The 15,899-nt window shown below is 41.2% G+C and overlaps 1 protein-coding gene across 7 annotated transcripts in view; it reads right to left on the reverse strand.

Annotated features, from left to right (window-relative positions):
- mink1 (misshapen-like kinase 1) overlaps positions 1–15,899 on the reverse strand; it is a 102,486-nt gene that overhangs the window by 75,533 nt on the left and 11,054 nt on the right. For all 7 annotated transcript variants that reach the window (XM_034178626.1, XM_034178625.1, XM_034178627.1 and 4 more), the window contains exon 2: positions 2,571–2,636. In XM_034178626.1, the coding sequence (XP_034034517.1) occupies positions 2,571–2,636 (66 nt within the window). The remainder of the gene's footprint in view (positions 1–2,570; positions 2,637–15,899) is intronic.

Consider the following 15,899-nt stretch of genomic DNA (forward strand, 5'->3'; position numbering starts at 1 on the left):
GTTGTGTTTTGTTTTATCGGGTTCTTTGTCTTTCTCTAAAAATGTATTGTAGCATTATTAGTTATTATTGCTATTGTTGTTGTTGCTGCTATTATTACTATTATTATTAATATATAAATTTAAAAAATTACAATTTGTAATACATTTCACTCTTCTAAGACAAACGCTGAGTCAATTATTATACAGAAAACAAATGCACACAAATGTGCTGAGATGTGAACAGCTTAATGCTAACTTTAACATTGAAAATGCCATAGACATGCTAACGTGTTGGCATCGGTCCCATTTTTAAGTTATAAAATACATCTATCAACTATTTCAGAAGACCATAACAGGTTGGTTTAACATAAAAAGGTAAATGTTACTCACAGACATATGCTCTTTAGGGTTAAAACAAAGAACCAACGAAGCACTGCTTCATTGATTCAAGGTTCAAAGCAAAGCCACGCTGTAGAAACGGTTGATTACAGACCCGCTGCAGGGTCTGTAAATCAATGGAGAGAAATGATCATTTTCCTGACAAACACCCCCAAAAAGAATGGCCGCTCCGAAGGACCGATAAGGGAATTGTTAAGCAAAAAGTCTATTGATGTCGATGGATCGAATCATTTCTTAACGATATCCGAAAAGAACCGGTTCCGATACCCATCCCTAATCCTGTTTCCACTGATCATCCTCGAGATGTTTCTACAGCTTAACTGGAGTCCACATGAAGTCAATTCAGTTGATTGGATATGATTTGGAAAGACACACAAAGACACACACCTGTCTACATATAAAGTCCCACAGTTGACAGTCCATGTCAGAGCACAAACCAAGCATTAAGTCAAAGGAATTGTCTGTAGACCTTCAAGACAGGATTGTCTCAAGGTACAAATCTGGGGAAGGATACAGAAACATTTCTGTTGCTTTGAAGGTCCCAATGAGCACAGTGACCTCCATCATCTGTAAATGGAAGAAGTTCAGATCCACCAGGACTCTTCCTGGAGCTGGCCACCCTTCTAAACTGAACAACTGGGAGAGAAAGGCCTTAGTCAGGAAGGTGACCAAGAACTCAAATGTTCACACTGTCAGAGCTCCAGCATTCCTCTGTGGAGAGAAGAGAAATTTCCAGAAGGACAACCATCTCTGAAGCAATCTACCAATCAGGCCTGTATGGTAGAGCAGCAAGAGAGAAACCACTCCTTAGTAAAAGGCACATGGCAGCCCACCTGGAGTTTGCCAAAAAAACCCTGAAGGACTCTCAGACATGGTGGTGGCAGCATCATGCTGTGGGGATGTTTTTCAGCGGCAGAACTGAGAGGCTAGTCAGAATTGAGGGAAAGATGAATGCAGCAATTTACAGAGAGATCCTGGATGAAACCCTGCCCCAGAGCGCTCTTGACCTCAGATTGGGGCGACTGTTCATCTTTCAGCAGAACAATGATCCTAAGCACACAGCCAAGATATGAAAGGAGTGGCTTCAGGACAATTCTGTGTATGTCCATGAATGGCCCAGCCAGAGCCCAGACCTGAATCCAATTGAACATCTCTGGAAAGATCTGAAAATGGCTGTGCACGCCGCTCTCTATCCAACCTGATGGACCTTGAGAGGTGCTGCAAAGAGGAATGGGCAAAACTGCCCAAACATTGGTGCACCAAGCTTGTGGCATCATATTCAAGAAGACTTGAGAGTGTAATTGCTGCCAAAGGTGCATCAATAAAGTATTGATCAAAGGGTGTCAGTACTTACGTATGTACATATGAGCTCTTAGTTTATCTATGTTGTTGTAGTTCACACTAGTTTAACAGTGTTGTTAGTGTTATTGATTTATTGTTTTGTAGTTCAATTGGTTTAGTCAGTTAAGTGTTACGTTGCTGTTACCATGAGTGACTTAAGTGTCATGTTGGCACCATGAGTGAAATGTATAATGCTTTTAATGTCTTCCGCCACCGTCTGTTTGTCAAACTAAAAGCACCTGTGTACAGCAGAATGCAGAAAAGAAACAACTGCCTGTGTGCAAAGGTACATCAACAAAGTATTTTTTTATTTTTCATAAATTTGCAAAAAATTAAAATAAAAAAAAAAAAAACTTTTTTCAAATTGTAATTATGGGGTGTTGTAAGTAGAATGCTGATGGGGAAAAAAGTGAATTTACTCCACTTTGGAATAAGGCTGTAACATAACAAAATGTGGAAAAAGCAAAGCGCTGTGAATATTTCCAGATGAAATGAACACCTCCTTGCACTGTAATAAAAACATTTTGGCAGCACTTTGCAGAAGCTGGCTTAATGCCCAAACTTATTCATGGTCTATAACTGACCAGTGCTTTGCACAAACTCCTCACACAGGTATTACAGAGGAAATAAATGTTTAAGCTTTTTTGACACAGTCTAAATCCTGCTTTGTTAATTTGCATATAAAATGCTGGAAATAGTGCCTCACCTGTACTTTTATGTAACCCAGGATGAGTTATAATATGCACAAACTAGAAAACAAGTTTACACTACTTTAAAGCTGTGTCAGTTTGTGATGTAAACAATTCATAATTTACAGTGAATATTTGCAGGCACTCCACATCCTTGCTCACCTTATACACCTGCCCATAGGTCCCATTTCCGACCACCTCAACCAGCTCAAAGATTCCTGCTGGATCCTGAAGGAAGCACAAGAAGATTTGTCAGATATATAACAGTTACATTTTCTGCTTTGGTGTCTACTGCTATGAGTTAACTAAATGTCAAAGTAAAAGTGAACTAATGTTATTTGTTAGCTACGCTATATGTAAAACCCAACTGAAAATAAAAAGTGCATTTATAAAAAAAGTGGCAACAAAACTAGAAGTACTGAATTCCAGGTACAGCACATTTGCTTTTCAAAGTAAATATGGGTGACAGTTTTGCTCTTTTTTTAAGCTACCTCCACAACCACACTTCAAAGCCAAATCTAAGCTAAAATCATATTTCATGTTCTTACACTTATGTTTTCTTTAGCGACTGCACTTATAGGTTAACTATTGCAATCTGGCTTCAGTTACGTTCATGCAAAGGTCAGGTCAAGTCTGGGAGGATGCACAGATGCCATGCATTGTTACATAAACCACACTACGGAACCACCCCATGTCCTGGTTTGAAACCACCCAGGCAGACAACCAGTTCATCTTCACTGCTCAAAAGTAACCATCTATGTGCTACAGTCAATAGTGGTGTAATAGATCATAATCTACAGTCCGCACAGACCACTCCCCATGGTTCAGCATGCATGTGAACCACATTCATCTCAGTGACTTGTTTCAAAAGTGAAAACTGTTAATGTCGATGCAGTGAGTGGAGGGAATGCAGCTACACATTCACATGAAATTAAAAACAGCCTCCTGCTCCGCTAGAGACAGCTTGGTGCAGGCTCAGTGAACGCCTGGGTCCAAGCATGGACAGAATTTCCGAAAAACAAACATCAGGGGTTGAAGTGTCCAGTGTCTTTTCCCTGTGCACTCTTGAAGCCACTTAACAGAGCACTGCACCTGCGTTTTGGGTGCTGGGCTCGGTGAACGTAACTCCATATTGTAGTGCTTGACAAAGGTTTCCCCAATGTACTACCTTGACCATGTGGTTTTATCAGCTGTCGATTAATGATTGTTCTTGATACAGTGCCGTCTGAGTGATTGGAGATTATGGATGTTCGGCTTAGGCTTGTACTCTTCTTGCCTTTTACACACTGAAATTTTGCCAGATTCCCTGAATCATTTAATGACATTACACACTGTAGAGGAAGAAATATGTAAATCCCTCCCAGTCTTTCTTTAAGGAACATTGTTGCTATACATTTCAATAATTTTTCACTTTTTTTTTTGACAAACTGGAGATCCTTTGCCCATCTTTGCTCCTCAAAGACTCAGACTTTCATGGAAACTGCTTTTAAACCAAATCATGATTACAATCAAATATTGACAACTTTTTTTTTTTTTTATCTCATTACTAGCACAAAATTGCACCTACCCCAACTTTTTTTGGAATGTGCTGCAGACTTTCGATGCAGGAATGGATGTATTATTTCTTCATCTGATATTTTTATTGGATGTGGGAGGAAGCCGGAAGACCCGGAGGGAACCCACGCAAACATGGGGAAAACATGCAACCACCACACAGAAAGGCCACAGGTGGGAATCAATCCCATGACATTCTTGCTGTAAAGCAAGAGTGCTCTCCAGTAATCCACTGTGCTTCCCCAGTTTCAATTCCCATATATGTATATAAAAAATATACAAATATATATTAAGGCCACAGTGTCACCAAAATCACAAATTCCACCAACAGCAAATACACTGGATTCTACTGTGTATACTGAAGCCATTTTTTTTTTTTTTTGTGGAAATCCATGTTCCTATGCAAATCTGTATCCATCATCCCTGCTATAACCACCTACCTACAGAATGAGTAAATAGATGAACAAACAAACTAAAGATATCAATTTATACTTTAACAGAAATAAAGACAGACACTGATTAGGACAGGTCTTCTACCCCTTTATGCTGTGTTCATTTTTAGTTCCCATGGACCAAACACATCTCACTGACACTAATAGCAAGCAGGCTGCTTTGACTTAATTATGCAACCCCCATCTCCCAAGAGACAGGGGAAAACATGACAAGCAGTCCCACTTTCATGTTTCAATATAGCTTTAAGATGATGTGTGGGTGGTGAGACTGCTGCTTTGGGTTTAGAATAATATATAGCATGACCTATTCTGCTTTCATCATTTTTAGATGATGGCTTGTCTAGTCTCAACAAAAAGGAAAACTTCCTCTTTAACAGAAGGAATATATAATAAAAATGGCACATACGAGGTCTATTAGAAAAGTATCCGACCTTATTTTTTTCAAAAACCATATGGATTTGAATCAAGTGTGATTACATCAGACATGCTTGAACCCTCGTGGGCATGCGAGAGTTTTTTCACGCCTGTCGGTTACGTCATTCGCCTGTGGGCAGTCTTTGAGTGAGGAGTCGTCCACCCGCTCGTCGATTTTTTTCATTGTTTAGGAATGGCTCAGAGACTGTTGCTTTGTTTGATCAAAATTTTTTCAAAACTGTAAGGCACAACTGAGTGGACACCATTCAATAAATTCAGCTGGTTTTCGGTAAAAATTTTAACGACTGATGAGAGATTTTGGTCTGGTAGTGTCGCTTTAAGGACGGTCCACGGCGCCTGACGGCGATCTGCGCTTCGAGGCGGCAGCGTCTCGCCGTTTCAAGTTGAAAACTTCCACATTTCAGGCTCTGTTGACGCAGTAAGTCGTCAGAGAACAGAGAACTTTCAGAAGAAGTCGGCATGAGTTTATTCGGACATTCCATTGTTAACGGTCATTTTGTAATGAAAGAACGTGCGGGCAGAGTCGCATGTCGGGCTGGACCCGACCGCGGGGGGTCGCGGCAGGAAAAACACCTCCGTTGGAAATCTTAACGGGCAAGTTGGAACATGCCCAAGCTGTTAAACAATGTCTCAGTTACTCACTTGTTGAAAGCCATTAAAAGCCGCCTGAATTCTACAAATGGTTTTCAACACGGAGGTGTTTTTCCTGTCGCGGCGCACACAGATTTGCCGAGTCGTCACGGAAACGACTCGGCGAATTTGCGCGTACGTCTTTCATTAAAAAAATGTCCTTAAACAGTGGAATGTCTACATAAATTCCTCATGCCGGCCTCTTCTGAATCTTCTCTGTTCTCTCACGATGTCCTGGGTGAATTAAGCCTTAAATTAGGATGTATTCAGCTCGAAACAGGCCGACGACAGCACCTGGAAGCGCTGCAGGACGTCCCGCTCCGTGGGAAGTCCTTACACCGACAGAAACACCCCATAATCTCTCATCAGCCGTTAAACTTTTCACAGAAAACCAGCTTAATTTCTCGAATAGTGTCCACTCGGATATTCCTCACAGGTCCAGAAAAATTTTTGATAAAGCAACGTGCGCCGTCTCGAGCAGCGTGTGAAACAAAGGAATTCAGCCGAGAGGGCGGGACCACATCTCACTCAAGGCCTGCCCACAGGGAAATGACGTCACCGACACGCGTGAAAAAACTCACGCATGCGCACGAGGGTTCAAGCATGATTGGTGTCATCGCATGTCATTCAAATCCATATAGTTAAAAAAAAAAATAAAAGGGTCGGTTTATTATCTAAGAGACCTCGTATACATGTACTTGATGCAGGGGTGGTGGCCAAGTGATTAGTGCACTTTTAGTGTGGAAGGTTCCCAGTTCAAACCCCACCCCTGCCACATTTCTCCATGTGGAGTTATGGAAAATGGCCACACATTAAAACTGATATAACAGAAATACAATGTTTACATGTTAAAGTCAGTGATGAACAATAACAAATGTTTGGGAAGCATGATGTAAATCAGAGAGCAAGACAATAGTAGTGTGGATAAGAACGAGGCAAAATTAGAGTGGGTGGTGAGACACAGATTCACCCACGTCCAGTACAGAGTGTGGGATGAAAGGAACACAGTAATAGGAGGGGAAGGGTACAGCTATGCTTAGGAGAACCAGCTCATTGTCACACTCATTTACAACAATGACTGCAAAAAAAAAAAAAAAAAAAAAACACAACTGGAGGTAAGAAAAGAGTAATTTCATGAATGATTGAAAGAATAGTCATTTTGCTGAAAATAAAAACAGATGTGTTGTCTCTAAATCACCAAGCTTCGATATGACTATGTAAAGATACAATATTCCACAAGACAGGGACTGACTTTCTTCATACATAAAATTATTTTGCTAGGAAATTAACAGTAGCAGAAAATCTGACAAATATTTCCCTCAACGGCATCAAGCTGGCTGCTACAGGGAAGGCTTTCCCCAAACACTGTCTCCTAACTATAACTGTGCCATTGACTGACTTGTCAGAAATCACATATATAGTATTTGAATAGTCTGTATTCCAATAGACATCACTTTATAGATGGCATTTCCATGTCTGCAGGTGGCTTCCTAAAAAGTAAACACTAGTATCTAAGAGTACACAGAGCCTTTTACTGAAAATAAAGTTCATGATTAATGCAGCAATTACAATTACGTGCAGGGGTGGTGGCCAAGTGGTTAACGCACTTGGTTTCAGTGCAGAAGGTTCCGGGTTCAAATCCCACCCCTGCTACATTTCTCCATGTAATGTGGAGTTGCGTCAGGAAGGGAATCCAGCGTAAAACCTGTGCCAATTCAACATTACATAACATTACTTCTGGATACTAATTCATAAAGGACCATGCCATAGAGAAATTATAGGTGGCTGCAACAATCCAAGCTGGCCACTGTTTCTCATATTCATAATATTATAGTCTATTCCATTCGTTGTGCTGACAAAATTTGATGTCCACAGTATTTTACATGTAAAATGCAAATCTGCATTTTTTTTTTTTTACATGTTAATTCACACTTCAACTAACTTATTTACATTTCAGGCAATATTTTACAGGCAGTGAGCACTACAATTTGCACCCACAGGTTTAATAATTACCCTGTATATGGCAACTTTGTGATGAACAAGTTTCAGGTCTTGAAATAAAAATAAATTGTAGAAGCTACTTTCTTTGCCTTAAAGCATAATATTAATTAAAAAAAAAAACAAAAAAAAAATTGAAGACCTAATCAAATATTTCTGTTAAAGCAAACTCTGCTTAGCTGACTTATTTTATGACCCAGTCACACAGCAATCGCTGAACAAAAGCAAAAAGTCCCAAAGTCAGAAATCGTCGAGAAAAAGTGGATGAATGAGCCGGCACTTCTCCCATCACCAAAAAGCCTGCGAGTCCAGAGCACATAAAAGAATGAAACTAAACCGAAACTAACAAAGAAAAATGAAGTGAACGGTGACTTTGATGCTTTAAACAAAAAACAGGACAAAACATTCATGATGACGTTACTTGACAGCGGATAACAGGGCGAGCGCCAGCCTGTGGTCATTTCTGCAGCCAACGTGCACTCTCCACAACATCTGCAGGTGCAAGAGTTGTGACAACATGTCTGTGTTCACAAAAACAATGTGTGCGCACACGCACATTCGTATGCCAACGCGTGCACAGCCATCTGTGGCGAACACCTGTTTGTGTGTGCGCACAGCCTCTCCAGCCACAGACGGCATGTGAACGTGCATAAGTAGTTCCGGTAGTTGATAGCCGCTACTGTTTCTGTATGACAACGCTGCTTTTCATCCCACACATGGACGAGTCACGTTCAGCTCGTCGGATCTTTAGTTATTGATCCGTTCAGATATCGTCAATGTTCATGCAAGACATCAGACTTCTGAGGTTGGATAAAGTTGGATGACAGACCAACTTCGCTGATGCTACGCCATCGATGAGGAACCATCAAGACAAAGTACAACAGATTACGGATGAATTGAAGTTATTGTCAGGATTCGTTCACATTTTTCAAGTTTTAAAGTTGTAAAATTCTGACAAAGCATCACCTATAGGAACGAAGCTGGAGATTGGTTAAACAACGTCTCTGACAGTCAATGTAAGTTCAGATTTCTTGTTTCGTTTTGGCTTCGGTGTCCTTCATTAGTGCTGTGTGACTGGGGCTTTAGCCGTGAAAACCACATGGTGCTGCTTTTAATCAAAGCCACTGCACATGACCAGACATAAGGGCTTTTCACACACAGCTCACAGCGCGATCAATTTGTTGCATCCACTTGCATTGTTTTTTTTTTTTGTTGTTTTTTTGCAAAAGTGGACGCAGCAACAACATGTCTGGATGCGCAGAAGAAACGGAGATTTCTACGTCACTAGATGGCTTTGCTGACAATCGCCATCAGGACAGGAAAAAGCAAAACAGTGTGCTAATCATAACCACAAAACTAGGAGCAAAAAATTAGAGGAAGTAGTGAGACATCACCCTGCTGGGACGAGCTTTTTCAGCAACGGTTTGGTGTGAGGCCAGGCACAGCTGAAGCGGCTGGGCAGAGCTGAAGTGGCCAGCCAGGCCAGAAACCCACATAGCCAGTCACAGAGAGAGACAGCAGCCATTGTGATCGAGGACACACAGTTTTATATTATTTATGTATATATATATATATATATATATATATACATATATATATACATACACACACTCAAAAATATAAACGCAACACTTTTGGTTTTGCTCCCATTTTGTATGAGATGAACTCAAAGATCTAAAACTTTTTCCACATACACAATATCACCATTTCTCTCAAATATTGTTCACAAACCAGTCTAAATCTGTGATAGTGAGCACTTCTCCTTTGCTGAGATAATCCATCCCACCTCACAGGTGTGCCATATCAAGATGCTGATTAGACACCATGATTAGTGCACAGGTGTGCCTTAGACTGTCCACAATAAAAGGCCACTCTGAAAGGTGCAGTTTTATCACACAGCACAATGCCACAGATGTCGCAAGATTTGAAGGAGCGTGCAATTGGCATGCTGACAGCAGGAATGTCAACCAGAACTGTTGCTCGTGTATTGAATGTTCATTTCTCTAACATAAGCCGTCTCCAAAGGCGTTTCAGAGAATTTGGCAGTACATCCAACCAGCCTCACAACCGCAGACCACGTGTAACCACACCAGCCCAGGACCTCCACATCCAGCATGTTCACCTCCAAGATCGTCTGAGACCAGCCACTCGGACAGCTGCTGAAACAATCGGTTTGCATAACCAAAGAATTTCTGCACAAACTGTCAGAAACCGTCTCAGGGAAGCTCATCTGCATGCTCGTTGTCCTCATCGGGGTCTCGACCTGACTCCAGTTCGTCGTAACCAATTTGAGTGGGCAAATGCTCACATTCGCTGCCGTTTGGCACGTTGGAGAGGTATTCTCTTCACGGATGATGCGAAGGAGATGTGTTGCACTGCATGAGGCAAATGGTGGTCACACCAGATACTGACTGGTATCCCCCCCCCAATAAAACAAAACTGCACCTTTCAGAGTAGCCTTTTATTGTGGACAGTCTAAGGCACACCTGTGCACTAATCATGGTGTCTAATCAGCATCTTGGTATGGCACACCTGTGAGGTGGGATGGATTATCTCAGCAAAGGAGAAGTGCTCACTATCACAGATTTAGACTGGTTGACAGTATTTGAGGGAAATGGTGATATTGTGTATGTGGAAAAAGTTTTAGATCGTTGAGTTAAACCAAAAGTGTTGCGTTTATATTTTTGTTGATTATATATATATATATATATATATATATATATATATATATATATATATATATATATACACACACACACACACAGTTTGATTCAAGATTCAATTTATTATTTTACCCTTGGGTAAAACTGGTTTACAGTGAGTGAGTCATCTCGTTTGGTAAACACACAGCGAAACACAGAACAAGACAAAGTGACGACACTGCTAAAAAGGTAAAAGAACAAGGATGGCCCCAAGATAAAATAAAAGCAAGATGAGTGAAAACATCAATGGATAAAAAGTCTAAAAACATGTCATACCAAGCCAAAGGATAAAAACTAAATAAATAAAAATGTGCTGTTCATAAAAACAAGATAAAAGAAACTACACAAAAAATAAAAACTAAGTTATATTTAAGTTTCTGTTACTTGTTAACAGCACTGATGGCTGCTGGTACAAAACTGTTTTTGTAGCGTTTGGTTTTACAAGCTGGTACCCTAAGCTTCTGACCTGAACGGAGCAGCTGAAACTCACCATGAAGAGGGTGGGAGTCGTCTCTCAGAATCAAACCAGCTATCCTCTGTACCTGTTTAGAATACAGGGATTCTAGCTGACGCTGAGACTCTCCAATCAGCTTGCTCGACCATTTCACAATTTGGTTTAAACAATTTTTGTTTTTGAGGGACACGCTTCCAAACCATGAAACAAGACAGAAGGATAAAACTGATTCTATAAAAGCACAATAAAACAAGGTCAGCATGGTTCTGTCAATATTAAAACTGGACAGTTTTCTCAGACAACAGAGGTGCTGGCGTCCCTTTTGTACACAGGGTCACAGTTTGCCTCAAAGTTCAGTTTGTCATCAATGACAGTTCCAAGATATTTATATGTGCTGACATACTCCACTGTCTGACCTTTCAAAACTGTTCCCTCTAGAATGGGAGAACTGTCTTTACGAAAGTCAATAATCATGTCTTTTGTGTTAGAAATGTTCATCTCAAGAAAAGACTTACTGCACCAGTCAAGGAAATCAGTAACAACTGGGCCATGACTCCTATCATTGTTTTTCAGCCGGCTTACAATAACTGTGTCATCTGCATACTTTAAAATCCTCTCTGCTGCTACGGCACGTTTGTATAGAGGATGAACAAAACTCACACCCGAGCACCGGAACTTCTGCAAATTTGTCTGAGGTGAATGAGGAATCTGAAAATAAAATGTGACGTTAGTGTACCACTGAAGTTTTATAGATAAATATTAGCTTAGCCTTTAGCTGTAGAATCAATCAATCACTAATTCGAGCTGAGTAAACATTTTACATTTGTAAATTGTTTGACTCGTTTTCATTTTTACCAAATCAATCTGCACAATAGTTTTTTTTTTTTTAGTTGTTACTGCCGTAACTACATAAACAATCTAAACTTTATATAACTTAGGTGAAAAAAAAAAATCTTATCTAGTAATCAGTAAGAAGTAATAGCACAGATTCATTTCATGTTTCTTTATATTTTAAGAAACATCTCTTCACTTGTCCCACATCAGGAACATTTCAACATTTGCTGCGCAGAGTAATGGGCCTTTCACACTGAACACGTCAGGCCGATGCGTCAAAGCTTTCCAACGCCAGATGCGTTTCCAACACATCGTGATGTCAGACACTTCGCTTCGGAAGCGGCAAGGGGCGGAGATTGTTACATTACACTCTCGCTGTTTCCACAACATGAAAAAAGAGATCGCCATCTTGAATTTGTGTCACCTGAACCACAAAAAAGCTTTAAAAAAAAAAAAAAAAAAAAAACACAGAACGATTCTCCCATCACCCTGCTGGGAGAAGCTTTTTTCCCAGCTACTTTTCGAAGTGACGCCGACCGAGGGAGGACTGACGACTTGGTGGGATATTCATCAAACCGCGACAGCGGGCGACCCGAACGAAGAAGTCAGAGTGATGGAGCAGACCCACTCAGTCCGAAATCTATCACTTTTTGGATATATGCGAAGTCCCAGTTTGACCAGCAGAGTTTAGTTCTGCTCCTTTATCGATTGTGAGAATAACAAAAATAAAATGTGACATTTATTGCACTGCTGTGAAGGTTTAATAACTGGCTAACGTTACCTTAGCCTTTTAGCACAGCTGATCTGAGTGAACACTTTAATTTGTAAATGGTTCAGTTTTTTTTTTTTTTTTTTACCAAACAAAGCTACACCTTTTTTGGAGACCACAAAAGCTCAACTTTAAATAACTTTTTTTGGGCATATTTTCCATTGTGTGTGTGTTATATATATATATATATGTGTTATATATATATATATATATGTGTGTGTGTGTGTGTGTGTGTGTGTGTCTTTCTTTATATTTTAAGAAATATTTTTATTTGACCCAATCAGGAACATTTGCTGTGCAGACAATCTAAATACAGATGCGCTTCAAAAACATCCATTGATGAGCTGAACACCATGAAGTCCAGTTGGAAGAAAACATCTCTGCTCTTCAAAATAGGAGAAAAGTGTCTTCAACAGCACCAGAGGTCAAAGGTGCAGAAGAGACCTTCATCTGGTCCCGAGAATCGAGCATAACATCACCTGTTCTAAATAAAAGGCTCTTTAACCCTCTGGGGTCCGAGGGCATTTTTTTGGACAGTACACTCGCCTGGCATAAATGTTTTATTATTGCTGTTAAGAGCTCTCCCTGAATCCCACAATCATGTTTTACGTCTCTTTTTTCAGGACAACCTGTGCTTTCAGAATATATATGTTTTTGTTGTGTTTTATAAGTGTAATAAAGGTTTACAATCAAAAATAGGCAAGGAAAAAATAAAGTGAAAAATAATTTTCCACACACATTTATTCAAAACACACAGCAAACTATAATAAACAACGGTTTTGACACTTTATAAAGGTAATTTGAGGTCTTGTATGAAAGACTGAACAAAAAGGTTCAAACAATAAACACAAATGCACATTTTGAACAATATATTAACCAATAATTATTAATTATTTTATTACTATATTATTATTAATATAATATAGTAATAAAAATCAGATTAAATCAAAGTGCAGGTTTTCCAGTCCAGAGCAGAAGAAACTGGACAAAATGGTCTGTGCGTTTTGTTGTCCATTGATATGGTAAACAGTGCTTTACGCAGAGAAAGCAACAGAGTTATCCAGTAACATTCACATGCAAACTAGTGGAGCAATCCTGATAGTTACACACTCTTTTGTTTGAGCACGTGAGATTGTCATCAGAGGCTCTCCATCTGCTCCTGCTTTCCTGCTTTCACTGATCGCTGTGTGTAATGGCGTAGGGCGCACTGACTGTGTACTAATAGTATGTACTCATTGGAGCACCCAGGGGGCTATTCAAACGGGCCAACTAGTAACAAACACACCACTCCTGAAAACGATCTTTGGCTTTTCACGTGAGAGAAATCTGCCCTACGATTGGATTTTGGAAAACCATGTGACGGTGAACCAATTCCGACGGCATCGACCCCAGAGAGTTAAACAGCAACTATTTTATTATTTTTTAAAAAGCTGTTTCATTTTATGTTTTAACAATAAATGAATGGATCATTAAAATGTCCACAAAATCAAAGTCAAAAGACATTTGCACAGGTAGAAGCTCTCCCCTTATTGTGCTCAAATTCATATTTTAGAAATCACTCTGTCCTGGTAACAACATTAAAAAATCATGTACGTATTTTGACGTAATTACAAGTTGAAATGACTAAAAAAAAATTTTCATCATGAGGTTTATGTCACAGAAATCCTACTTTACAATCACACTGCAGTCATTGTTAAATTATCTCCTGTTGCATTTATAATAAACATTTGTATTTATTTACAGTGCCTGTTTTTCTGGTTGAAATGAGATATGAATAATCTACCAGAATTAAAAAAAAATGTACAAATTTCCATGTTATTTTATTTGTCTAAAAATAAATGTCCAAGGTTCCTTATGTCAAACAAGAAATTATCTAATCTGAAATAACAGGTGGTTTTAATTTACAAATGAAGAAAGGTTTCTAAACAACCATTTATTGATTTATTTAGCTAATTACAACTGTTCTAAACTTTTTTAGAACAGTAATCAGAAATTTTTCCATCCATCCATCCATCCATTTTCTTCCGCTTTATCCGGAGTTGGGTTGCAGGGGCAGCAGCTCAAGTAAAGCCGCGCAGACCTCCCGATCCACACACACCTCCCCCAGCTTCTCCGGGGGAACCCCAAGGCGTTCCCAAGCCAGCCGAGAGATGTAGTCCCTCCAGCGTGTCCTGGGTCTTCCCCAGGGCCTCCTCCCAATGGGACGTGCCCGGAACACCTCTCCAGCGAGGCGTCCAGGGGGCATCCGGAAAAGATGCCCGAGCCACCTCAACTGACTCCTTTCGACGTGGAGGAGAAGCGGCTCGACTCCGAGGTCCTCCCGAGTGACAGAGCTCCTCACCCTATTTCTAAGGGAGCGCCCAGCCACCCTGCGGAGGAAACTCATCTCGGCCTCTTGTACTCGCGATCTCGTTCTTTCGGTCATGAGCCAAATCTCATGACCATAGGTGAGGATCGGAACGTAGATCGATCGAGAGCTTTGCCCCCCTACTCAGCTCTCTCTCTTCACCACGACGGTCCGATACAGCGACCACATCACTGCAGATGCTGCACCGATCCGTCTATCGATCTCACGCTCCATCCGTCCCTCACTTGTGAACAAAACCCCAAGATACTTAAACTCCTCCACTTGAGGCAAGGACACTCCACCGACCTGAACAGGGCAAAGCACCTTTTTCCAGTCGAGAACCATGGCCTCGGATTTGGAGGTGCTGATTTTCATTCCGGACGCTTCACACTCGGCTGCGAACTGCCCCAGTGCACGCTGAAGGTCTTGATTTGACGAAGCCAACAGAACCACATCGTCCGCAAACAGCAGAGACGAGATTCTGTGGTTCCCAAACCAGACCCCCTCTACACCCTGGCTGCGCCTAGAAATTCTGTCCATAAAAATAATGAACAGAACCAGTGACAAAGGGCAGCCCTGGCGGAGGCCAACGCGCACTGGAAACAGGTTTGGCTTACTACCGGCAATGCGAACCAAGCTCCTGCTGCGGTCGTACAGGGACCGGATAGCCCTTAGCAAAGGACCCCGGACCCCGTACTCCCGGAGCACCCCCTACAGGGTGCCCCCGAGGGACACGGTTGAACGCCTTCTCCAGATCCACAAAACACATGTGGACTAGTTGGGCGAACTCCCATGAACCCTCAAGCACCCGATGGAGTGTGTAGAGCTGGTCCAGTGTGCCGCGACCAGGACGAAAACCACACTGATCCGAGGTTCGACCATCGGTCGAATTCTCCTCTCCAGTACCCTGGAATAGACCTTACCGGGGAGGCAGAGGAGTGTGATCCCCCTACAGTTGGAACACACCCTCCGGTCCCCCTTCTTAAACAGAGGAACCACCACCCCGGTGTGCCAATCCAGAGGCAATGTCCCCGATCGCCATGCGATGTTGCGGAGGTGTGTCAGCCAAGACAGTCCCACAGTCCCCCTTTTGGCTCTCACTGCGGTATTGTATCACTTCCTGTTCCGGAGCACAGCGGTGTTTTTCTGTATCTGTTAGCTGTTTAATCTGCGCAGTTAGATTGATCTAGTTATCTAGATTACGATTTGTTTCCCAGTGTAATCTTTACGTGCCTTAACTAAAGCACTCCTTCTGCTGAATCACCTCTAAATTATTTACACACTATTCACTTTGCGTGTTTTTAGGAATCCGCTAG

This window comes from Thalassophryne amazonica, chromosome 9 (assembly GCF_902500255.1).
Source record: "Thalassophryne amazonica chromosome 9, fThaAma1.1, whole genome shotgun sequence".
NCBI lineage: Eukaryota > Metazoa > Chordata > Actinopteri > Batrachoidiformes > Batrachoididae > Thalassophryne > Thalassophryne amazonica.